At 37.9% G+C, this 25661-nt stretch overlaps 1 protein-coding gene across 1 annotated transcript in view; it reads left to right on the top strand.

Moving 5' to 3' along the window:
- Nucleotides 1-25661, top strand: part of NUP205 (nucleoporin 205) — a gene marked incomplete at its 5' end in the record, with an annotated part of 81906 nt that overhangs the window by 23285 nt on the left and 32960 nt on the right. The window contains 18 exons of the mRNA XM_080818788.1: nucleotides 952-1102; nucleotides 2527-2732; nucleotides 4382-4564; nucleotides 6019-6069; nucleotides 6923-7132; nucleotides 10011-10110; nucleotides 10540-10677; nucleotides 11794-11983; nucleotides 13102-13222; nucleotides 14965-15046; nucleotides 15310-15474; nucleotides 15780-15904; nucleotides 19753-19867; nucleotides 22226-22375; nucleotides 22955-23026; nucleotides 23382-23539; nucleotides 24065-24145; nucleotides 25352-25543. Coding sequence (XP_080674914.1) covers nucleotides 952-1102; nucleotides 2527-2732; nucleotides 4382-4564; nucleotides 6019-6069; nucleotides 6923-7132; nucleotides 10011-10110; nucleotides 10540-10677; nucleotides 11794-11983; nucleotides 13102-13222; nucleotides 14965-15046; nucleotides 15310-15474; nucleotides 15780-15904; nucleotides 19753-19867; nucleotides 22226-22375; nucleotides 22955-23026; nucleotides 23382-23539; nucleotides 24065-24145; nucleotides 25352-25543 — 2490 coding nt within the window. The remainder of the gene's footprint in view (nucleotides 1-951; nucleotides 1103-2526; nucleotides 2733-4381; nucleotides 4565-6018; nucleotides 6070-6922; nucleotides 7133-10010; nucleotides 10111-10539; nucleotides 10678-11793; nucleotides 11984-13101; nucleotides 13223-14964; nucleotides 15047-15309; nucleotides 15475-15779; nucleotides 15905-19752; nucleotides 19868-22225; nucleotides 22376-22954; nucleotides 23027-23381; nucleotides 23540-24064; nucleotides 24146-25351; nucleotides 25544-25661) is intronic.

Below are 25661 nucleotides of genomic sequence, written 5' to 3' on the forward strand. Positions count from 1 at the left end.
ATTTACAGAACAGGAATGTAGGAATGTGGCATTGGCTGAACACGAAACAGTATGTTTAGGTTAGCATCCAAAATTCTTTCAGGTTCCTAGGTCTTCATACTAAATTTGACTGGGATTCAGGAACCTTGGTTTCCAAGTATATCTGACTTTGCTGGTTAATTTTAGAGGAGTAAATTTCTTCCATTGCTTTACTGTTTAAAATGTAAGTAGTCTTGTCCACAGTAACCAAACTATGGAAAGAACCTAAATGTCCATCAACAGATGAATGTATAAAGCAGATGTGGTATATATACACACAATGGAATATTATGCAGCCATCAAAAAGGGAAATCTTGCCATTTGCAACAATGTGGATGGAACTAGAGGGTATTAGGCTAAGCGAAAAAGTCTATCAGAAAGACAATTACCATATTCTCACTGATAGGAGGAATTTGAGAAACAAGACAAGATCATAGGGGAAGGGAGGGAAAAATGAAACAAGACGAAACCAGAGAGGAGGGCAAACCATAAGAGACTTGTAACCTCAGGAAACAAATTCAAGGTTGCTGGGGGGGCGGGGGCTGGGACGAATGGGGTGTCTGGGTGATGGACATTGGGGAGGGTAGGTGCTAGTGAGTGTTGTGAATTGTATAAGACTGATGCATCACAGACCTATACCCCTGGGGCAAATAATACATTATACGTTGATTAAAAAAAGAAAAAAGCGTAAGTAGTCTTATATTCTGTGACACTGAGATGTTTTAAAAACATTGTACTTTATGTTCACAAAAATATTCTATAATTGCATTAAATTGCTAATGATCTTGAAAAAATAATTTTTCATAAGTAGAATACCAGATTATTAAATCAGAGCACTTAGTTTTAGTTCATATGTAGTCTTTATTAGCTAGTCCATGCTACCTTAAAATTAAGATAAGCTTTATGTAAACTATTGATTTTTCCCTATTTCAGGTTGTCTTGTCAAAGTTTGTTAGGCAAATGGGTGACCTATTGCCTCCAACGATTTACATTCCTTATTTGAAAATGCTCCAGGGATTGGCCAATGGGCCCCAGTGTGCCCACTACTGTTTCAGCCTGCTTAAAGTCAATGGTAGTAGTCATGGTGAGAAAAATCTGGATATTGTCTAAGTTTGTTGTGACATTCTTGAGTTCATTATCCCCCTGCCTATTAAAGAATATTGGTTATATTCTTGGTTCTACCAAGTGTATAAATTATTTTTATAATAATGGGAAAGAAGTGCGTTTGTAGCTTCATGCATTAGTGATGGTCTCACAGATTGGGCAGCTCTGCTGTTTGCTTTATAAAATATAATTCAGGGGCACCTGGGTGGCTCAGTCTTTAGGTGGCTGCCCTCAGCTTGGGTCATGATCCCAGCATCCTGGGATCAAGTCCCATATTGGGCTCCCTGCTCAGCGGGGAGCCTGCTTCTCCCTTTCCAGCTCCCCCATGCTTGTGTTTCCTCTCTCGCTATCTCTTTCTGTCATAAATAAATAAAATCTTTTTTTTTTTGTAAAGATTTTATTTATTTATTTGACAGACAGAAACCACAAGTAGTCAGAGAGCCAGGCAGAGAGAGAGTGGGAAGCAGGCTCCCTGCTGAGCAGAGAGCCCAATGCAGGGCTCGATTCCAGGACCCTGGGATCATGACCCCAGCCAAAGGCAGAGGCATTAACCTACTGAGACACCCAGGTGCCCCAATAAATAAAATCTTAAAAAAAAAAAAAGTGTGTATATATATATATATATATATATATATATGTAAAATAAAATTCAGTTTAAGAAATCAGAATTGATACATAAAAACTTTGAAGAACACATCTGGTACTCAAAACAAAATATATTCCCTTGCCACATGAGTTTGATTTTCTCAATTCATGTTTGTAAGTACTTGTTTTCTAAATTTCTGTACTTACAGTTTCTCCATCAATCCTCCCAATTTCCTCATTTAATTTTCAGACTTAAGTCTGGTTAAATTGCAACACTGCAAAAGAGAAGAGAAAGAAATAGTTATTAAACATCTGTTTAGTTGGGTAGATATTATTACTTTCATTTTTACATGTGAGGAAACAGGTTTAGAGAAGTAACTTACCCAAGGTCATGAGGAGGAGCAGGATTGGAACTGAGATCTGCTTAGCTCCAAGGCCATTGTTTTGGCTACTCTGTCAAGGCCTGCTTGCCTTGCCCAGTGCTTGGTATATAATGGAGAATATAGTAACCTTACCTAATTATAGCACAACACAGAACTCTTATGGATATAAAGTAGATAACTGAAATCAAAAGTAATTTACCTTTGCACTTAGATGGGCACCACCCATTCTTAGCTGAGGAAAAATTAATCCAGAGTTTTAGTTTACAGAGGAATTCTAACCCTTTTTCAAAACACTACTTAATCTGGACAAGACAACACACTCTACTTAACTAGGACAAAGACAAAGTTTATTGCTTTAAATTTATTTTCTCCCTCCATTTCCAAGCAGATGCTTAGACATTTTTGAAACGAAATTATGTGCTGTCTTTCTTTACAGTTGAAAATATTCAGGGAACAGGTGGCAGTCCTGTTTCCTGGGAACATTTCTTTCACTCCTTAATGCTTTACCATGAGCACCTCCGGAAGGATCTTCCAAGTGCAGATAGTGTCCAGTACCGTCACCTCCCTTCACGCGGCATCACCCAGAAGGAGCAGGATGGATTGATTGCTTTTTTACAGCTCACCTCCACCATTATTACTTGGGTAATTATTATCCACAGCATGTGAGGGTGTAATTTTATTTGTTTTCTAGCATGGGGCATTTTAAGGAACTTCCAAATTTTCATGAAATGCTTGAAGTTTATGAGTGATGAATTTTGCATATATAGAATTCTGCATATATGGAATTCTGTTTTTACGCTCTTTTTCTTTACCTTCAGAGGGTATAGTAATGGTAGCCCAGCTTATTGCTGTCAGCTAGTGGGGAAAAAACACTATATGCCTAGAAGAAAATAGAAGGGCAAATAAAAATCAGTTGTAGATGCATATCCTTTTAGAAAGTTCCTAGTGTAGGTTTGGATGTGTGTGTGCTGGTGTTATGTATACATAAAGAATATATTTTTTATTTATTATTTTTTAAATTTATTTTTAAATTTATTTTTTTATTATAGAGCATGTGCGGGGGACGTGAAAGGGACAAAGGGAGAGACTCAAGCAGGCTCCACGCCAAGTGCGGAGCCCAAAGTGGGGCTCAGTCTCTTGACTCTGAGATCATGACCTGAGCCAAAATCAAGAGTTGGATTCTTAACCGACTGAGACATCCAGGAACCCCAAGAATATTTTTAGCTAAAAAGAAACATTTTTTACTAAGAAAGAAAGAAACAAAGAAAGAGAAAAAAAACCAAGAGAAGTTATTTACTGAATTACTCTTTTAGTCTTTCCTTAGACCAAACCATCTTACCCACCACTATCAAATTAGTCTTTATAAGAAAACATGAGCTTCATTACATAATTTTTCTACTCAGAAACCTCTTCTACTTGTTCTGTTATTTCCTAGAACAAAATTGCTTAGTGAGACATTCTGTCTTGAGGACAGGAATAGTGTCTTCTAACTTTTTGGCTTTTCTAGTAATGCTTGTTATTAAACATTAAAACATAAAGTTGGGGGGCACTTAGGTGACTCAGTCGGTTAAACGTCTGCCTTCTGCACAGGTCATGATCCCGTGGTTTTGGGATTGAGCCCCACATAGGAGTTCCTGGTCAGTGGGGAGCCTGTTTCTCCCTTTGCTGCTCCCTCTACTTGTGCACGTTCCCCTTCTCTCTGTCAAATAAATAAAATATTAAACAAAACAAAACAAAAAACCCCCATAATGTTAGTAGTTATTACTTGTTGAATTAAAATGGAATGGTATTGGCATGCCTGGGTGGCTTAGTCAGCTAAGCATCCAACTTTTGATCTCAGGGTCGTGAGTTCAGGCCCTGCATTGGGCTCTATGCTGTGTGTAGAGCCTACTCAAAAAGGAAAGTGGTATATGATACCATATATATCTTCATTTTTTTTTCTCAAAAAACTAAAAGGTATTCATTCATATATTATAGTAAAAAACAGTCTACATTGTTTAAGAAAAGATTGAAGCTTAGGTAAGATTTATGTGACCCTCATATGGATTATTTTTCATACTTAGAGCTCTAAAAGTAATTCTAAAATGCTGTTTCTCCTCCCTTCTTTACACTGACTGAGCTGTAATCTGATTTGATCCCTCAAGCATAAGCCATAGGCTCATCTTTGTTTTAGTATGTATTAAGCCTATGAATACTCAGTATAAGTGCTAGCAATTTAGATGATTCCTGGTCATTTTTCTTAGGTTTTGAAGATGGGAAAGTCTCTCTCATCTTTTGTGTTTGATCCCCAGAGTGAAAATGCTCGTCTGGCACTCTGTGAACATCCTCAGTGGACCCCTGTTGTGGTGATTCTGGGACTCCTGCAATGCAGTATTCCCCCTGTTCTCAAAGCAGAGCTGCTGAAGACCCTTGCAGCTTTTGGAAAATCCCCTGAAATTGCTGCTTCCCTCTGGCAGTCGTTGGAATACACTCAGGTAGTATTACCAGCTCTCTGATTTAATAGTTTGGAAAGTGAGGCTTGATAATATGGTAGAAGCAGGGGCATCCAATTTGCAGCTTCCCAGTTAGGCAAATTGTTTGAGTTTGAGTACCGAGCATAGCATCAGAAATTAACAGGCTTAGGTTTTTCTCTTAGATCAGCTGACAGCTTCACTAGGTTACTGGAGATTGGTTCTTCTCTTAAGACTTTGTTTTTCAGTGTCTGTGAGATATTAATAAATGGACAGAATTCCTCAACTCTGTCTTTAAGACCAGGCTGATAAAAGCCTTCAGATATTATTTGTACTCATTAAATGTGGGGAATACCTGTTTTTCTTTTCTGTTGCTTCCTTCTCTGTCGTCCTGTCCCATACCAGAAGAACGAAGTATCTCTGTTAACACTTATTTCTTTAGATATAAGGCCTATTGGAATTGTTTTGTGAAGGTATAGTTATTCCATATATACATGTGTATATATATATATATATATATATATATATATATACACACACACACACACACACACACACACACACACACACAAAGATTAAAAAGGAGAATAAGGATGTGCTTTACAGAGATACCTCTGTGAAAATAGTTAGGTGGAATATGTGTTTGTCTAAAAAACAATAAAACATAGGAGTCTGTGATTCTAACACCATTTTGAAGGAGTAAAATATTCTAGTTATTTTCTAACGTGTGTCCTGAAGATGTAATGCTACTTTATAAGAGCAAAATGAAGGGAGATGGTGTGTGCTGAGAGGCTGAATCACTTTGGATTTAGTATTAATACTTCATTTTTTTTCATTTGTGAATATATCATACTTAGTGTTCTAAGTGCTTAGTGCTGCTTTATACCGAAAATGAAATATGATTAGGTTTAGACATTTTAGATACCCTTAGAACAAGACTTGTTTTTAAAGGATCCTACCTGATAGTATATTTTCAGCTTGTAAGAGTGGTAAGTAACATAACATTAAGTGAAATTAATTATACCCTTTATTGCTTATGTCCCTAGCAAGGTCAGGTCAGAACATCTTAACTCAGAACTTTTGCCCACACAAGAAACCTTTTCAAACCTGTTCTTAACAAATTTAATTATTAGTTTTCTGGTTCTAATTGTAGGGCTGGTCTTGAGCATTGGTGAGATTTCGTCCCATAAATCCTCTTAAGATGATTCCTAGAATATCTCAGAGGAAATTTTCTGTCATACTCTTGTGTGCTCTTAGAAACTAACAGTTTTCTGAAGCCCAGATAATCAGAGGTTCTACCTGAATCCCACACGATTGCTAATGAAAGTGCCACCAGAGACTTTTCAATTGTGCTTTCCGATCAGCATAAGATATATGCATGTGGTGTGGGAGGAATAGGACTATTATATTGCAGAGCCACTACTTTTCATTGAGGAGTGGGGGGAATGTTCCTAACATCTATTTCTTACTATTTTAAGATTCTGCAGACTGTGAGGGTTCCAAGCCAGAGGCAAGCTATCGGTATTGAGGTAAAGTTTTCCTTTTGTTTAAATGTTCTCTATTTGTACAGTCACATGATGAAAATTAACAAAATGGTTCCTACCCTGTTAGGTTCCTATAATTTTCAAATTTAATATATTTTCATTTGAAATGTTGTCTGGTCCATGTTGAAATGGAGGTGAAATTTTTCGTGAGAGGAACCAAAATACTTTAGATTTCAGAGTTGGGAAAGGATGTTACATGGCAGCCATCCAAGCTGAAAGTTTGCTTTAAATTCAATTTAATTAGGCTACTTGAGTCAACCTGAAGTGAGAATTTACTTGTTTTAGTTTTTTGTCTTCTGTCTACAGTCACCGTCTCTTTTTCATATAGAAACATGTAAGATTTCTATTTTTAATTTGCAGTTGGGAACAGTATGTGGGAATTTAAAATTCTCCCATCTGATTGATCTAGATTTATATACTACTTTTGTGTCTTTTCCTCTAAGTGAAAAATGGTGATACACATTAGGTTTCTTTTTTCTTTTTTTTTTTTTAAAGATTTTATTTAGTTATTGAGAGAGATCACAAGTAGGCAGAGAGGCAGGCAGATAGAATATATGTGCTGCCGAAGCGAGCACGAGGCAGGCAGATAGAGAGAGAGAGGGAAGCAGGCTCCCCGCCGAGCAGAGAGCCCGATGCGGGACTCGATCCCAGGACCCCGAGATCACAACCTGAACCGAAGGCAGCGGCTTAACCCACTGAGCCACCCAGGCGCCCCACATTAGGTTTCTTTTGCTGTGATGATGATAAGCTCAATATTAATGACTCAGTGTCTGCAAATGTTTTGCACTTTATAGCTGATTGTTTTATATTACTAAATGTCTTTATTTTTCATTGGTAGGTTGAACTAAATGAAATAGAATCCCGGTGTGAAGAATACCCTTTGACTCGGGCTTTTTGCCAGCTTATTAGTACCCTGGTGGAGAGCTCTTTTCCTTCTAATTTGGGTGCTGGCCTGCGGCCCCCTGGCTTTGACCCTTATTTGCAGTTTCTTAGAGATTCTGTATTTCTCCGATTCCGCACAAGAGCTTACCGGAGAGCAGCTGAAAAGGTAATGTTCAGAGAATATTTTTTTTTGTCCTTACTCAGTTATTGCTGCTTTTTCTTTTATGAAAGGTATAAGGTGCTATAAATTCATATTAGCTTTTGCCAGTCAGTAAAATTCATAGTCTTTTTTTTTTTTAAGGTTTTATTTATTTATTTGTTTGACAGACAGAGATCACAAGTAGTCAGAGAGGCAGGCAGAGAGAGAGGAGGAAGCAGGCTCTCTGCCGAGCAGAGAGCCCGATGCGGGGCTCGATCCCAGGACCCTGGGATCATGACCTGAGCCGAAGGCAGAGGCTTTAACCCACTGAGCCACCCAGGTGCCCCAAAAATTCATAGTCTTAATACTGTGTCGTCCATGATCTGATTAGTTTATATGCATTAAAAAAAAAAAACCCTCAAATCTGGGCATTAAAACCAAAGCACTGACTTTTTAGTGATCAGTAGTTTAGTTGGTATGAATTCGTAGTCATTCAGATCCTTCACTGAACAAATTTGGGCCAAAATTGAACCAAAAATGTCATACCGTTGTCAGTTGGAAACACATTGTCCTTTTTTGGGATGATTTTGTTTAGGAATTAAAATAAGTTAACCCTAACTTGCACACCAATTTCTATAGATGTAGTAGTGCTTTTGGGTTGTGAAGTCTTGGCTTAGTGGGAAGGCGTATTATGATCTGTCAGGTATGTTTGTGATGGATGGAAGCTGAGTGAGCACTGACGTTTACATACATATTTGCTCTGGTTGCAACACACTCAGAACTGAACTTATCATATATATCATCTTATGTAATTCCAATATTACCCTGAGGCAGGTACTATTAATATTCCCATTTTACAGATGGAGGCTTAGCAAGGTTAAGGAACTTGTGTAAGGTCCAGGATCAGGATTTGAACCTAGGACTCTGATTCCAGATTCAAGCTTATAACCTCTAAGCTATGTAAGAGACCCTTCCAAGTTCTGATGTAATTCACTTAGTCTATAATACTGTTTATCGCCTCACAGAATACACTTGGATATATCTTGTAGGGACATTTCTGCTTTATTTGTATAATTTTCTGTTTTTTAACCTGTTGGGTTTATTTGTTATTGTATTAGGATTATAAAAAAATTTTTTTTTAAAGATTTTATTTATTTATTTGACAGACAGATCACAAGTAGGCAGAGAGGCAGGCAGAGAGAGAGAGAGAGGAGGAAGCAGGCTCCCTGCAGAGCAGAGAGCACGATGTGGGGCTCGATCCCAGGACCCTGGGATCATGACCTGAGCCAAAGGCAGAGGCTTTAACCCACTGAGCCACCCAGGCGCCCCAGGATTATAAAAATTTTTATGCTAATTTGGGACAATTAGGAAAATAGAGAACAATATAAGAAGTAATATTATCCATAATCCTGTTGCCAAAGGAAGATAACTTAATCTTCTTCCTATACATATATATTTTAATTGAAATAATTGGTTTAGTTTGCATCTCTTTTTGGCCACTTAATATGGTGTCATGAGCACTTCTTCATGCCGTCAAAGATTCCTTGAAAATAGTCTAATGACTACATGAGCCTTACTTGTTTTTAGCATGATTCATGTATTCATTCCCCTTTCATTTGATAGTTTGTTTCTAATATTTAGTCTCAAGTACCTGAAATTCATTTTTTGTCAGTTGCTTTATAATTTTTCCTTCTCACATAGTAAAAATAAACACTGAGAGGTGTGTACATTTAAGTCCTCAAATTACCTCGGCTACCAAATAATGGATGCTAAGAATGGTGATCTCTTTGACAAGATGTTCTGATACATTTTTGCACTTGTCTTAGGTAGCTTATTTGCCTTTTCTTAAAAAGGTCATTATGACCCTAAGTGTTTCGAGCTTCAGTCAGCCACGTTCTTTCCAGGTTATTTTTTTTTCATTCACACGTATGGACATTTCCAGTGCTGCCATTTTCCCTAGCTACCATTGATTGTGTTTCCGGCCCAGCATACTTAACCCTCAGACTTTTGTTCCTCAACTTCATGAATTTTTTGCATTTGAAAGTCTTCTTCAGGTTGAACTTCTTTTACTATATTTTAGAACACTAGCTTCTCACAAAAACATCTTTAGATCTCAATCTAAATAACATAGATTATTAGAGACAGTGTTTGTGTATTTATCAATCCTAAATCCGTTATTGTGTGGTGATAAGCCTTTTTTTATTTAAATAAATGATCTTGAAATTTTTGGAAAATACAGCTAAGTGGATAATTTTAAAGTAATAATTAAAAAAAAATCACTGTATAGTCCCAATTCCCAAACTCTGTCTTGATAAAATTATGTACGGTGGAAATGGTTTTAAAATAATAATTAAAAAAAACACCCTATCTATACTTAGCAAACTTAGCCTTCATAAGTTCTATATAATGGATTTTTTTAAAAAATAAAGTTTTAATTTTACTGTCTATACTGTTGTGTATATTTTTCCTTTGGCATAAATATTTTTCCTTGTTACATGGCTTTTAAAAACATTTTTTAACAGAAAGGTGTTAATGGGGTTATTAGGGGGCAAGCGGAGCAGTGATTGAGTCCTCTTCACTTTTTTGGCTAGGGCCGTTAGGTAGAATTCTGGTCTGGGAACAGAAGTCCAGGCCTTGATTTCCAGTACCTTTGCTACCAAGTTTTATGGTTTTGGGGAAGTTACTCATGGTCTGAGCTTCATTTGCTTCCTCTGTGAAATAAGGGTGATTAGATGATGTCTGAGAACCTTTACAGCTGGGATTTTTAGAGGAAATAGGAAGTATTTGACACTTCAGAGAAGGGGCTTCTTCATGTTCTGGAGAAAAGTGGGAGGAATGGAAAGCCTAGCAAGGCTATCACCTTGGACTGTTTTATTGTTACTGTCATGTTTATTTCTTTCTGTAGTGGGAAGTTGCTGAGGTTGTTTTGGAGGTGTTTTATAAATTGCTTAGAGATTATGAGCCTCAACTGGAAGATTTTGTAGACCAGTTTGTGGAATTACAAGGTAATTTAATTCTGTCACTTTCAGATAAACTGTCAACTATTTATAAGGCTATTTGTAATTTATAAATTATAAGATACAAATTATTTCTAAGTTTGTGAATTAAGTTAGAATGTAATCTTTTTTGTTACATTATTTTAGTTATTTTCATTGTTCTGAGCAAGAGAAAATAAAGTAAAATTTTGCTGAATGAAGGACAACCCTGCCTTACAGATTCTTGGACAGTTAACATGTTATAGGTAACTAACTGCTCTGAGCAAAACAGCCCTTTTGGGAATTATAGCTGTATACAGTTTGTGTCCTTGTCTCTAAATTGAACCTTGCCCATTTAGATGCCATTTAATTTACAAATTTCATACATTTTCATATAAATCAAGGGTCTGACAAAAATACTAACTGTTCATCTTTTGGATTGTGTTGTGTTCTATTTAGGAGAAGAAATCATAGCCTACAAGCCACCAGGATTTAGTCTCATGTATCATCTTCTGAATGAGTCACCAATGTTGGAGCTTGCCCTTAGTTTACTGGAAGAAGGTGTTAAGCAGCTGGATACCTATGCCCCTTTCCCTGGTATGTGCCTGAATGTCTTAATGTCATGAAAACAGTTCTCATATTTTCATTTTTTTGTAAGTGGAGGGTTTGAAAGAGATGATTTCTGAAGTTCTTTTTCACTGTGAGATTCTCCATAGATGTTTCCAGTGAGTCATGCAATGAAAGCATATTAAAAGGAAAGTACAGTACAGAGACTCTCACTATCACTTTGTCTCATTGCGTGTTTTTTTAATCAGTAGTTATAATCATGTTTCTTTCACTTTAATATCTGTAACATGCCTAAATTTAAATCTAATGTACTTTTTGTTTTCTTGTCCGTATAGTTTTTGTAAAGGTACTTAATTGGTGGTTCATAGTGTTCAGTAAGTTTTATTCAATATCATTACTGCTGCTAATTATCATGATTTATTGAGTGCTTAATATTCGTTTGGTGCTTTTAAAAGCACATTTAACACATTTAATCTGTACAAAAGCCCTATTATTATTAGATACTGTTATTTCCGGTTTGCAAATAAGGAAATTGATGCAACAAAGTGGTATCATATCTTTCTACAGTAAGTTGTGGCTCTGATTTGAACCTAGGCAGTTTGGCTCCAGAGTCCATGTTTTAAATTTGAATGGTGGGATTGCAGATGATCCTGTTCAAATTCTCAGTTTCTTTATTTGCAGATTTTCTGCAGTGAGTATGTATTACTCTAAATCAGTTTCTCAGTCTTGGTGCCATTGATATCTTGGGCCATGTAATTCTTTATTGTGGGGACTGTCCTGTGCACTGTAGGCCTCTACCCACTAGATGCCTGTAGTGCTTTCCCAGTTGTGACAACGAAAAGTATCTCTAGGTCTTGCCGAGTGTCCCCTTGGGCCTAAATCACCCCCCAGTCTGGGAACCATTTCTCCAAATAATTAAGGAAGAGCTAAGGGAAAGCGACTGAGAAGCCACTGCATACAGGATTCTTAAGTTACGATAATTACTGTGAATTGGCATGGGTGAGTAGTTTTATGAAGTTGCTGCTGCAAGTGAACATTTGAAGGCTTTTTAAGTCCAGAATTTGTCCCTTAGCTTGTTTTCCTAAGAACTGTGCATTTCTAAGGTTCACGTAAAACTTTCTAACTTCAATTTGTGTTTTTTTGTAGGGAAGAAACACTTGGAGAAAGCAGTACAGCATTGCCTTGCACTTCTCAATCTGACTCTGCAAAAGGAAAATCTCTTTATGGATCTTCTGAGAGAGAGTCAGCTGGCTCTGATCGTCTCTCCTTTAGAACAACTGTTACAGGGAATCAATCCCAGAACTAAGAAGGCTGATAATGTGGTGAATATTGCCAGGTAAGTTACAATTGTAGGTAGAAAAATGATGAAATAAATCACATGGGCATTCTATCTTTGATTTCTAAATCTGGTAAGCTCCCTCATTCATTACTTGGTGGGGGTGGGGGGCTCATTTTTTTCTTGCCTTCTTTAGTCCTTCTTATTTTAATTACTCTGACCTTTATAGTTTCTTTTTTTCTTTCTAATGGGTTGCACATCCTAAACATTTCTGAGTATCAAGTGACATTATCTTATTATTGTTTGTCTCCTTGAGGGGAACCCTCTCACACTGTTGGTGGGAATATAAACTGGTGCAGCCACTCTGGAAAACAGGATGGAGGTTCCCCAAAAAGTTAAAAAATAGAGCTACCCTATGACCCAGCAATTGAACTAGTAGGTATTTATCCAAAGGATACAAATACAGTGACTCGAAGGGGCACATGCACCCCAATCTTTATAATAGCAGTGTCCACAATAGCTGAACAGTAGAAGGGCTGAAACAAAACAGATAAGCATAGGGGAAGGGAAGGAAAAATAAAATAAGATGAAAATTAAGAGGGAGGCAAACCACGAGAGATGCTCAACTCCAGGAAACAATATAATATTATATATACTTTATATCACTATTATATATAGTTTGTTTCCTTTAGGGAAGCTGGAAGTTTGGCGGTTAGGAGCTAGGAAGAAAAATTTTCACTATATATATCCTAGCTTCCAGTGCTTTGTTTGGCGGTGTTTGCTGTTCGGTGACTTGTAGAGGCATCACCCTGATTGCTGTCTTCAGCATCACATGGTGTTCTCCCTGTGTGTGTGTCTGTTTTGAATCCCCCCTAATTTTAATAAGCAGTCATTGGACTAGGGCTGTGAATGTAGTCTGTAATGACTTCACCTTAACTTGATTGACTGTCTGCAAAGACCCTGTTTCCAAATAAGGTCACTGTGGGTTTGGATATCAGTGATTGAATTTTGGAAGAATGCAGTTCAACCCACAACAGACTGCGTCTAGTTAGAACGGAAACCTTTGTCTCATTTACCCAGGAGTGCTATATGCCCTGGTTCTAAATGTTCCTTGTTGAGAGGTGTGAAAAGCCAAAAGTTTCGTCACATTGTTCCTCAAATGTTTTTTTGCTTTAAAGATACCTGTATCATGGCAATACTAATCCGGAATTGGCTTTTGAAAGTGCCAAGATCCTCTGCTGTATCTCTTGCAACTCCAATATTCAGATAAAATTGGTTGGAGATTTTACACATGACCAGGTAACTGATTTTGTTGTTGTTATTTCTTTTGGTACATTCTGAGTGCATGTAGAAGTCACAGAGTCTGTGGAGGACTCTTACTCGTGTTTATGAAAAAATTCTGTGAGAGTAAGTGTATGTGTATATGATGGTGAAAACCTATCCACGTCCTGGGCTGTGATTCGTGTTTGAAGAGTGTCCCGTCCACAGTGATGCTGCAGACACTGTGGTGTGTGCCTGGCAGGCGGAGTGAGACTCTTGCTCCTCTGAGTACATTAAAGTGATCAGGTTTCTAAGTGTAGCTTCTGCTTGTGTTTGCATCCTTTATTTCACTCTGTCGGTCACTCTGACTATAGTCTGAGCCTGTGCGGTTGTGAATGTGTCTCACTATTGAGTTGTCTACTGTTGTGGCTTTCTGGTGATTTCCATTTGTGTCACTTCATTTGATATTGCACTTTAGACAGTTTCCAGATGCTATTCTATTATTCTGATTTATAATCTCTTCCTGTTCTGGATAACTCGTTTCTATGCTGAATAGCTGCCTTTGGGGAATTTGCTGCTTTTCTCCCCTCTTTATAAGTATTTGTCCCCTTGTATCTTCACATTAGAAAGCACTACTTTAGCTAGTTGAATTTTGTGTACTCCTTAGTAGCTGAATTTTGTTATGTACAGTGTTTTAAAGGAGGGACTCTTGGGGTGACAGAGTGGCTCAGTTGGTTGGGTGTCTGAGTGTTCGTTTTGGCTCAGGTCATGATTTCACAGTCCTGAGATCAAGCCCCGTGTCAGGCTCTGTGCTCAGTGGGGAGATTCTCTTTCTCCTTCTCCCTCTGTCCCTCCCCTGCTCATGCACTCTCTCTTTTTCTCTGAAATAAATAAAATTGTTAAAAAACAAAACAGAGACTCTTCTGGCATTTTGGATGGGACAGATATTCATTTTGTATCACTCTCCCTTATATTGCAAGACTCTTAGCATCCCTGGTCCCCTGCCTCTGTCCGTCAGTAATAAACTCTAGTTGTGACAACTCAGAATGCCCCCACATATTTCAAAGTGCCATCTGGAGTGGCAGTGCCACCCAGGTTGAAAACCACTGTCTGATCTAGCTTTTGGATAAGGTTCTTGAAAACTACATGATAGGTAGGATTGTATTGTCAGAGTCCTCCTTTGTTGGGCTAATAATCAGTGTATCACCCACATACTGAAGTAAAGTTCCATTAATCAATTGTAACAAACCCCACAAAAACTATATGAGAGGAGATGTGGAAAGTGATGGTTCTTAGCTCACTCATATACATTTGAGTATGAATTATTATTACCAATTTTAATATCCTGCTAGAGTCCTTGAGGAGATTGGGCAATGTCTAATCTCTCAGCCCAACCCAGAAATAAATTCTAAAGAGAGAAGTTGAGAATTTTATATTTTAGTTAAGATCTCATAGCATTGGGTATACAACGAAGAGGTCATCAGATGGCAATTTAATGTTATTTTTTTAAACTGGTTTGATATTTTGGGAAAGAAAATTAGGGAAGCGAGTTTTGAAACCAATAAAAAATATTTGTTTCTTTATTTCTATAGAGAGCTAACTTATGGCAATTTAAGGAACTGCGTTTCCTATTAAAAGTGAAATTGAAACCTAAATACTTTAGAGATTTGCCTTTTTTCTTTATAGACAAATGTTTATAATACATAGAATGTGTATCATAGTTTCTCTGATATTTAAGAAGTTTATAATTTGTCTTTTAAAAAATCTTTATATGACCTCAGAGTGTAAGTCAGAAGCTGATGGCTGGATTTGTGGAGTGTTTGGATAGTGAAGACACAGAAGAATTTGTACGTCTAGAAGAGGGTATGTCTTCTACTAACATGTATTATTTTTTAACTCTGTATAAATAATATAAAGAAAACTGTTAACTGTCTGTTGTTGATAAAAGAGAAGTTTGAGAATTTGCTAGCACAAACATGTAAGGCTTTAAACAAATCTGCACTCTAATGGCTGATGAAGTGAACTTAAAGAGAATATGGAGGTTTGGAATACAAGCTTTATGTATTTAAACTTATCTGGACCTTTTTATTGTTTAGTAATTTTGTGTCATGAATTTCCACATTAAGGATCAGAACTTGAAAAGAAATTAGCTGGAATCCGTCATGAAACAAGAATCCACATCTTGAATCTTCTCATCACCTCTCTGGAACGCAACCCCCCCAACCTTGCTCTCTACCTCCTGGGCTTTGAACTGAAGAAACCTGTCAGTACCACAAACCTGCAAGATCCAGGTATAGCCAGAGGACACAAAGACATTGATTTCTTTTCATCTTTATGTAGCTAACTGGTTGTTCGTTGAATTCTGGGCTCATGGGATAATTCACTGGAAGTGAGAGGTCATATGGTAGGTAAGTCTTTAGAACTTTGATCTAAGTCAACAAATTAAGCCTTGGAGAATTTATTAATATTCTATGTCAGTATTTGAAAGTGTGTTTACAGTGGAGCATATATTTATGGAATTTAATATTTATAAAAGGATTTTTAGGTTTTTAATGCAGAAATTTGAAAAGCTGAATTTCTTTTTGGTTTCTCGTAGGAGTGTTGGGTTGCCCTCGGACGTGCCTTCACGCCATTTTAAACATCTTGGAGAAGGGAACTGAAGGGAGAACAGGCCCGGTGGCAGTGAGAGAATCTCCTCAACTCGCCGAACTGTGTTACCAGGTATACAGAAGGCTGTATTTAATAGCACTTAGTAGGAGAGATTTAAGAAATGCTTGAATATATCACAGATCTGGAAGTATAACAGTAAGACTTGAGTTGAAGTGAGTTCATTTGGTAGTTTGGCTTGTTTTTCATTTATAGATAAAATCCATGGAGCACAAACCCCAAGAACCTATAGATGTATAGATCTTACGTGTTACTCCCTTGAAAAATGAGGGAAATTAGATTTTTTGAGAAGGATTTTGACCCGGTAGTGTAGAAAGTGTCCAGTGGTGCTGTTTCAAGTTGTTTCTTTTTGGTGAAGATTGTAGTGGATTTGGGTCAGAAGACCTCTGATTCTCATCTCTGTCCCTTAACTAGCTACATCAGCTTGGGTGTGGCATGGAACTTGTCTGTGTCTAGTGTGTGCGGTGGGCTGTTGTGAGACTTAGCTGAGAGTGTAGGACTGTGGGTGAAAGCGCTGTTAAAGAACCACGTGACTCCAGCACTGGAGCCAAACGTAAGGTGGTGGAAAGTCAAATTAGTGCCAAGTTGAAACTCTACTGAGAGCTTCTGTTTTGCCTGTGTTCACTTTGATTATTTCTCATCTTACTCATTTTGTGTTTGAAAAACTAGGCTTTCTAAGGTGCAACTCATTTCTTAATTTCAGTAGCACCCTTGATTCACATTTTCAGAGTAAGAAAGGCATTGTTGGCTTCTAGTGACCTGGAGATTTTTCTTCATTATGCTCCCATTTTTCTTTTTGTAGTTCTTTACAATTTTCTTCTGTCCTCTGGCTGTCCAAACAGTCCTTCACTGTGAGTCCTGTAAGGAAGGCCTGTAAGCTAGATCTCTCTCAGAATCAAAATGGGGGAATGAACTTGATGTGCATTTTAGCAGTGCTCTAGAATTTGACATATTTAGGTAGAAGTAGTTGATAAGCTTAATCTAAAGGAGTTAGGCTAAAGGCTAAAGGAGGCTAGAGGAGTTAGGCAGGTGAAGTAAGTGAACAGAGCCAGATTTAAGACAGAGGTGGGGAGAGGGCGGTGGGGGAAAGTCTGACAGACGGGAAAACAGATGCGTTGCTACTCAGCTCTGCTGATTTTCACCACGTCAGAGTGCGGGCCCTGGTTCGCCCGATGCTCTGGTTTGTATCCACCGTCCTGACCAACGAAAACGTTATTGGGCACACACTTGTAGAATGGCTTGTAGTGTTTCGGGAACTCACTTGCCATGTCCTCCCTCCAACAGTGTGGCCTCTCCCACATCTTTGAGCATCTGTTCTTGTATCTTCTCAATAGAGAAGATCTTGTATCTTCCCTGCTGAGCAGAGAGCCTGATGCAGGGGCTCGATCCCAGAACCCTGAGATCATCTTCTCAAGTGGCCACCTAATATGGATAACTGATTTTGTTTTGTTTGGAGAAGTTCAGTATTAGCTTCTCAAATGCTTATTTGCTTATAGAGTACCAAAAATAGCATCACAGCTATCTAGAAGACCAGCGTACATCTGCAACCACACGATTCAAGTTTTACCTTGTGTTCTTTTTAGTTTTTTTTCCTTATGTAGACATGGTTTGTGTAGTTCTTTCTGCTGACGGCTTCCTGTGCTGCTGCAGTGTAAATTACCATAGATCGTTGCCAAGTTCTTTACTCTGTTCTAGCCAACACCTTCAGTTACTTTTTGTTGTTCTGTATTTTTCTTTCTTTCTTTCTTTTTTTTTTTTAAGATTTTATTTATGTATTTGACGGAGAGAGAGAGTGAGAGAGGGAACACAAGCAGGGGGAGTGGGAGAGGGAGAAGCAGGCATCCTGCTGACCAGGGAGCCCGATGTGGGGCCTGATCCCAGGACCCTGGGATCAGGACCTGAGCTGAAGGTAGATGCTTGACTGAGCCACGCAGGTGTCCCTGTTGTTCTGTATTTTTTTTAAGAATATAAGGTCAGACATGGATTTATAGTTGATCATCATTACTGGTTTTATAAATTCACAATGAACACTGAATTGGTGAATATTGAGTCTTTGCTCCTAGGGAAAACATAGTGTTAGAACCCTATAAGCCTCAGATCCCAGCATTTTCCTCAACCAGTAATTCAATAACCTGGTTATATGTGTTTCTGTTGAAAGACACTTTACTTAATACATATCGTTGATTCGTTAGCATTGAACTCAAGGCTAGTAGCACTATAGCTCGTGCCTGAATGAAGCTTACCTTACACCTGTATTTTCTCTGTAAGGCACGTCCTAGCCTTCTTGTACTTAGGAACACTTACTTCAGCCCTATGCTTGGGGGCTATTTTAAATAGCGAAATCACAATATATGAAAAACAAAAGGCACAAAATAGGAAAAACGGATCACATACAATATATACAAAGGACAGCTGTTACAACATTAAAGCTGAAATCAGGACAGAGCATTGCCTTCTTCAGCCTCAGCTAAAATCATGTAAGGTGGGCAGCTCGGATGTTCTGGTGCCCTGTGCCTTCTCCTGAGTGAGTGCAAGAGCAGGCGTGGTGACTGGAGTTACAAGTAAGTTTTAACACCTAGATGAATTTACAAGTGCAGAGTTTACAAATAATGGCGATAGACTGTGGGATCAAAGGATATGAATAGTTTTATGACTTCAGATTTTAATTTGTAAGTAATCATGACAGTAATAGTAGGTACTAAATAGAGCCAACAACCGATGATTTTAAAATGCCTATTACATGGAAAGCATCTAATAAATATTTATAAAACATTCACAGATGAAAAAAAAATGTTTTTTAAAGATTTTATTTATGTATTTGACAGAGAGACAGAGATCACAAGTAGGCAGAGTGGCAGGTAGAGAGAGAGGGAGAAGCAAGCTCCCTGCCAAGCAGAGACCCTGATGCGGGGACTCGATCCCAGAACCCTGAGATCATGACCCGAGCTGAAGCAGAGGCTTAACCCACTGAGCCACCCAGGCACCCCACCCCGATGGAAGTTTTCACTACCATTTTGCCAAATACTGGGATTTGCTTTCTATAGTTAAAAATTTTGCTGTTACAGTAAGAGACCTGCCTTATTATTGCCTTATTTTTTTTTTTTATTACTGAAAAGGTTGGACATTTTTCTTTGAATGATGGGCTGTATTTTTTGTCCTCATGTAAAATATTCTTTGCCATTTTATCTTCTTGAATCTTTATGATACTCGTACCTAATGGAGAGCTTAATATATATTACAGGTATTTGCTTTTTCTTTTATTTGTTGTAAAAGCTATTATCCTCAATTCCATTATTTTCTATTAAGTTTTTATTTAAGTTTATATTTGTTATTTAATTTAATCTGTGAATCTTCTTTCTATTTTTTTTTTAATTGCTTCAATTCTGGTAAATTTTTTATCTTCCTGAGAGTCAGATAAATTAAGTATAGTTTTTAGAAGTTACTTCGAGTATTTTGCTATTAATAATAATTAAAGGGGCCCCTGGGTGGCTCAGTGGTTTAAGCCTCTGCCTTTGGCTCAGGTCGTGGTCTCATGGTCTTGGGATCTAGCCCCACATCGGGCCCTCTGCTCGGCGGGGAGCCTGCTTCCCCCCCTCTCTCTGCCCGCTGCTCTGCCTACTTGTGATCTCTCTCTCTGTCAAATAAATAAATAAAAATCTTTAAAAAATAATAATTAAAATACTAAACTTAACTGTGTGTATTAACAGCACTCTCAGTTATATTCCAGTATGTTGTCTTGCGTCAGGTTGCCAACAACTGCTTGTACCTGAGCATGTGTTTTATGTGTGTTTATCCATTTTGCTTGAGTTACTGATGGGTCTTAGTTTCTGGTTCACCTTTTACCTTAAAATTTTGAATGCACAGAAAATGACCTAGGGCTTTGTGCATGTCTAACCCTTCAGGTGATCTATCAGTTGTGCGCCTGCTCGGACACTTCCGGTCCCACCATGAGGTACTTGAGAACCAGCCAGGACTTTTTATTTTCTCAGTTGCAACATTTACCTTTCTCTAACAAAGGTAGGACATTATTTTCCCATACCATTAATAACTAATTTGTCAAGTCCGTGTTGCCTGGTTTTATTTGTACAGTGTTGGTGGTGGGGGGTAGCAGTTACAGTATTTGTGGAATTCTGCTTTCATTTTGTTACTTTGCTTCTCTGTTACTTTGGATTGCTTCTGTAATTGTTCTCAAGAAGCCTCATGTTCTAGCTGCTGGCATAAAATTATTTAAAAATAGCTTGCCAGGGATAGAATTTATCCTTGTACTACCAAATAAAAATTTTAAATTGTGTTGAAGAGATAAGAAAATATTTATATAAGATGATTCTGGAAATTCAGATTTTTTTGAGTGAAGGTATTTAATTACAATCTCTTGTTTTACTTTTATTTCTTGTGTATATATTGAAACCAATTCAGGTCTTGACATGAGAAATGGAAAACTCAGTACAGTGGAAAACTGTAGGGGAGTTTATTGACGGGGCCAACACAATCCCAGGCTACCTGTGTTTTATAGGATTCTACTTTATATAATTTTCTTTTTGATCATTTTGTAACAATTTTCTGAATTCTTATTATATCTAGATAGTTGTAGTCTGTGGTGTTTTTTTTTAAGATTATTTAGTATCATCTTTATGTTTTGGGAAATGTAAGCTCACAGATTGCATAATAAATTCTTATTACTAAGAGTTATCAGCTACTACTCTACTTTTTAGAGTGGTGGTTTGAGAGCCCTGGGGATTTATCTAATAACAAAAAATGTTTCACTTCATTTTCCTATTAAGCATGTCTTACTTTTAGTCCCAAGATTTTGTTTATATAACAAGCTTTTTAAGAAACCCTCTTTTCTATCTAATTAGGAAGAAAAGTTATTGTCTTATCTATTACTGTATCTGTCTTTTATTTTTTTAATTTATTTTTTTTTGCATGAGACTATGTTTTTTTTTTTTTTAAGATTTTATTTATTTATTTGACAGACAGATCACAAGTAGGCAGAGAGGCAGGCAGAGAGAGAGGGGGAAGCAGGTTCCCTGCTGAGCAGAGAGCCCGATGCGGGGCTTGATCCCAGGACCCTGGGATCATGACCTGAGCTGAAAGCAGAGGCTTTAACCCACTGGCCACCCAGGCACCCCTGTATCTGTCTTTTAAAAGTGAATCTAGTTTTGCCTGTTGGCAATAGAGCTGGTGGCAGTAGTAGTATTTGGTGTATTTTAAAGATTTTATTTATTTATTTATTTGAGAGAGAGAGAGAGAGATCACAAGTAGGCAGAGAGGCAGGCAGAGAGAGGGGGAAGCAGGCTCCCTGCCGAGCTGAGAGCCTGATGCACGGCTCGATCCCAGGACTTTAGACCATGACCTGAGCCGAAGGCAGAGGCTTTAACCCACTGAGCCACCCAGGCACCCCTGGTGTATTTTATATTTATACTTTTAGAAATTAAGACTTTAGATCAGGCATATTAAGAATATTGAATTCAAAAGCTTTAAGTGATTCCCAATTCTAATTATATAGTTTCATTTTTGTTCTTGTTTCTGGAAAGGTTTTAGTATGCCCAGAGTAGGGAGGGGCTCGGTCCTTCTTGACAGCTGCTTTCCTCATGGCTGCCAGGACATTGCGAAGTTCGTCTCATCTTCTTGGTGTTGGTGTCAAGAAAAAGGTCCCCCCGTTTTTCTTGATGAACTTGAGAGCCCCTTGCCCTTGGAGACCTTGAGTGGCTCCACAGCATATCTTGGATCATGTCTACATGAACTTGGTGTTCTTGATGAGGTGCCTGTCGTGGCTGGGCCTCAGCTTTCTCATGTTCTTGGTCACCTTGTGGCCCCTATTGAGGCCCATAGCCATAGGGCGGCTCAGGGCCATGGCTGTAGCTCTTGAGTCACGGCTATGGTATAAAGATCAACGCTAATTCCGTGTTAAATCAGGTGGCCTTGATTATCTTAAGAGATATAAAATTATGCATTATATATTTGCTTTAGAAAATAAAAGTCAAACTGTATGTTAGGGCTTTTTTTTTTTTTTTACAAGTTATATATTTGAGAATTAATTTTTTTCAAGTATGAAGTTCCATATTAATGTCAAAATAGGACAGGCTTATAATTCTGTAGATCTCTGTAAAATTCTGGTAATGGAAGCTTGATTATCTCATATTCTTCATTTGCTTTGGCTTATCTTTTATAGACATATACTTGTTTATTTTTTCTCTCTTACCATCTGTTTTTGCTTTTTTAATTTCCTTAGAGTGATGAATTATTATGATGGCAGGTTTCAGAAGTTATTGACTGTGTTATGTCGAAAAATACCTGATGAATTACAGAATTTAGGTCTGTTACGATCCTGTGTTACTACTACTCTCTGAAACCAAATCTCTATGTAACTTGCAGAGTATGAAATGTCTATGCTGAACCAGATGTCATGGCTAATGAAAACTGCCTCCATAGAACTAAGGGTAACTTCTCTGAATCGTCAGCGGTCACATACCCAGAGGCTCCTGCACCTCTTACTGGATGACATGCCCGTGAAGCCATACTCAGGTCAGCGTGTGCGCGTTGACGTTTGTTTTATTGTGCTGCTGACTGGTCTGTGTGAATGCGAGCACAACAGTGTTGTGCTTAGCATGTAATTGTAGGCCAAATAAGTTGTTCTGTCTTTAGAATTTTCTTCCTTAAAACACAGAATTTTTAAATCATCCCATAATTGTCATTTTATTATTGTTTGAAGCATCCACATTCTGCTATATTCATATCCACAAATATTCAGTGGAGTGTGTCACACTGAGCCAGCGTGACCCATGATATTTTAATGTGTCTTATGCATGCAAATTAAGCATAAGCTTTTCTAATCATCTCACTGGCATGATTGGGTCCTGCCTCTTTGGGAGTTGTGATTATCCTCTTTACAATTGTGAAGTGGATCTCCTAGGGACGGAAAGAATTAGATGAATGTTGTTGGTAAGTCCTCATCATCTTTGCATTTCAATTATCCTTTTGCAGAGGGCTCTTTGACCTAGCAGCAGTGACCTAGAAAAGAAATACTTTATGTTTGTTATTTCTAAATAAATGTTACAAGTGTATTGTTCTTTTCCTAATCTGCCATTATTGATGCTCTAACAGATGGTGAAGGAGGAATAGAAGATGAAAATAGGTCTGTCTCTGGGTTCCTTCACTTTGACACTGCTACAAAAGGTAAAGCCCTTTGAATCTGTAACGACTTTATAGGTATATATTAAATTGCTTAAAATTTCAGAAGGTAATTATTACTCCTGTATCTGCAAATTCTGAACTGGTATAGAAAAGCTTTGGAAAGGATTATTTGCCATTCAGAAATAATTTTTTTAAAACTAGGATGAATGAATGGAAAACATGTTTTTGTAAATGGGTGTATTAGAAATAAAGTCAAATTTAGATTTCAACCCAGTCTTCTGTTGCTGGACTTGCTTGAACATAGCACTGCCTTTGGGTGTGAGCTGAGTACAATGGTTTGCTCTTCTCCTGATGGTCCCAAGTAAATCTGAACTACTTTTTTTTTTTTTTTTCCTAGTACGTCGAAAAATTTTAAGTATTCTTGACTCAATTGACTTCAGTCAGGAGATCCCTGAGCCTTTGCAGTTAGATTTCTTTGATCGGGCCCAGATCGAACAAGTTATTGCTAACTGTGAACACAAGAATTTACGGGGACAGACAGTCTGCAATGTCAAGGTGAGGATTATTCTGAATTGTCAATGAAGTGCAGTATCAAGCGCTTCTGACTTTGAGTCATTGGACAAAAATAGAGCCATACAGTTGTTTTCTGATAAGGATATTGGTTTATTGGCTGTGGTTTTCATTTTTCAAATAGCTGGGAAATGAAACTGAATAAGCCACACTAACTTTACCTCTTTAAAAGGTTTCCCATCACCTTCCTGAGAGCAGTCACACTGCCCAGCTGTGGAATGATTTTAGCTATTTAATTCTCTACCAGGTAAATGGTAATGGCCTCACTAGTAGGAAGAAGATATCCAAGGGCATTTGTACAAACTGACCTGCTACAGAGGCTCTTTGGTACTGCTTAGTAATGCGAGGGATACCTAAAGTTTGTAACTAGAAACTAGAGGGTGCCACTTGAAGATGGTATGTAAAGGTATCCAAAACTTTTCCCTCTAGGGCAGTTTATAGTAATTGCTAGAGGTAGTGTTCTGTCAGTGTCTGCAGTGGTCTGATTTTTCTCTTTTCTCAATTTTATAGCTTCTCCATAGGGTTCTTGTAGCTGAAGTAAATGCCCTTCAGGGTATGGCAGCCATAGGACAGCGACCTCTGCTAATGGAGGTAAGCCCTGTTGAGTATGTGTTAGTTTTAACCTTTTTTAACGACTTAACTGCCAGTTCGAAAACAAAACAGTAAACTGACTTGTAGTTGATTAATAAGTAAACTATTTAAAATTAAACGTTAATGGAATCTTTCATTTTGACTTTAAAACTTTGATACTCTAAACTGAAGTTAACGTCTGGATCCAGAGGAAATAACATCTTTTTCTGCTACACTAGTTAAAGATTTGCAGCCTGTCCATATTGCATATTAGACTTCCCTTGCTCTCTGTCAGTTAGGGAAGAGAGAGTCATTTGTCATCACAGGTGGGAAGGAATGGGTAAGACGTCAGGTGGGAAGAATCACAGCTAGCTAGGCCAAAGCAAGAGGCAAAGAAATAAAAGATGTGTCAGGGAAACGTGCCCTTGACCTTGAGTTATAGGCAACTCTGGTGCTCCACAGTTAGTGTAAGTAGATAATACAAAGAGAAGATGGGGTTAAAAAGCTCATTTCTACCCATACTGCCTCTGCTTATTGACATGCATGTGGAAGGTTTCCAAAGTATACTGTAAGTGTATTCGGAGGAACAGACAGTGTTAAAAATAGGACTCTGTTGGGACTCAGCCTAGCTCAGCTGGAGGAGTGTGCAACTTGGTCTCAGGGTCATGAAGTTTGAGCCCCACATTGTGTATAGAGATTACTAAAAAAGATATATGAACTGAGGGTTACTAGAGGGTAGAGGGGAGGAGGGATGGGGTAACTGGGTGATGGACATTAAGGAGGGTATGTGTTGTAATGAGCCCTGGGTATTACATAAGACTGATGAATCACAGACGTGTACCCATGAAACCAGTAATACACTGTATGTGAATTAATTGAATTTAAATTTTAAAAATATTTAAAATAAAAAAATAATTTAAAAAAGATAAATAAATTTTATTTTTTTAAAAGACTTTATTTATTTGAGAGACACCCTCAAGCATGAGTGGGGGCAAGACAGAGGGAGAGGAAGAAGGAGAAGCAGACTCCCCTCTGAGTGAGAACTTTGACGTGGGGCCTGATCGCAGGATCCCAAGATCATGACCTGAGCTGAAGTTAGACATTTAACCAACTGAGCCACCCAGGTGCCCCAATAAATATAAAAAAAAAAAAAAAATAGGACTCTGGTTGATAAAAGATATCATTTGCCCATGCGGTAACCTTGTGATTCAATTTCTGTGGCTTTAGGAAATCAGCACTATACTTCAGTATGTGGTAGGAAGAAACAAATTGCTGCAGTGTCTTCATGCAAAACGTCATGTATTAGAGTCATGGAGGCAGCTGGTAGAAATTATACTGACAGCTTGTCCCCAGGACCTCATTCAGGCAGAGGATCGACAACTGATTATTCGTGATATTTTACAAGATGTGCATGACAAGGTGACATACTTCCTAAATTGCTTCCTAAACTTTCTTACTTCATAATTACTTCCTATATTGCTGAACAGATATTTGTATACCATCTAAACACAGTTTGCTACCATCCTTTTCCCCCCGC

The sequence above is a fragment of the Martes martes genome (assembly GCF_963455335.1).
Source record: "Martes martes genome assembly, chromosome: 11".
Classification (NCBI taxonomy): Eukaryota; Metazoa; Chordata; class Mammalia; order Carnivora; family Mustelidae; genus Martes; species Martes martes.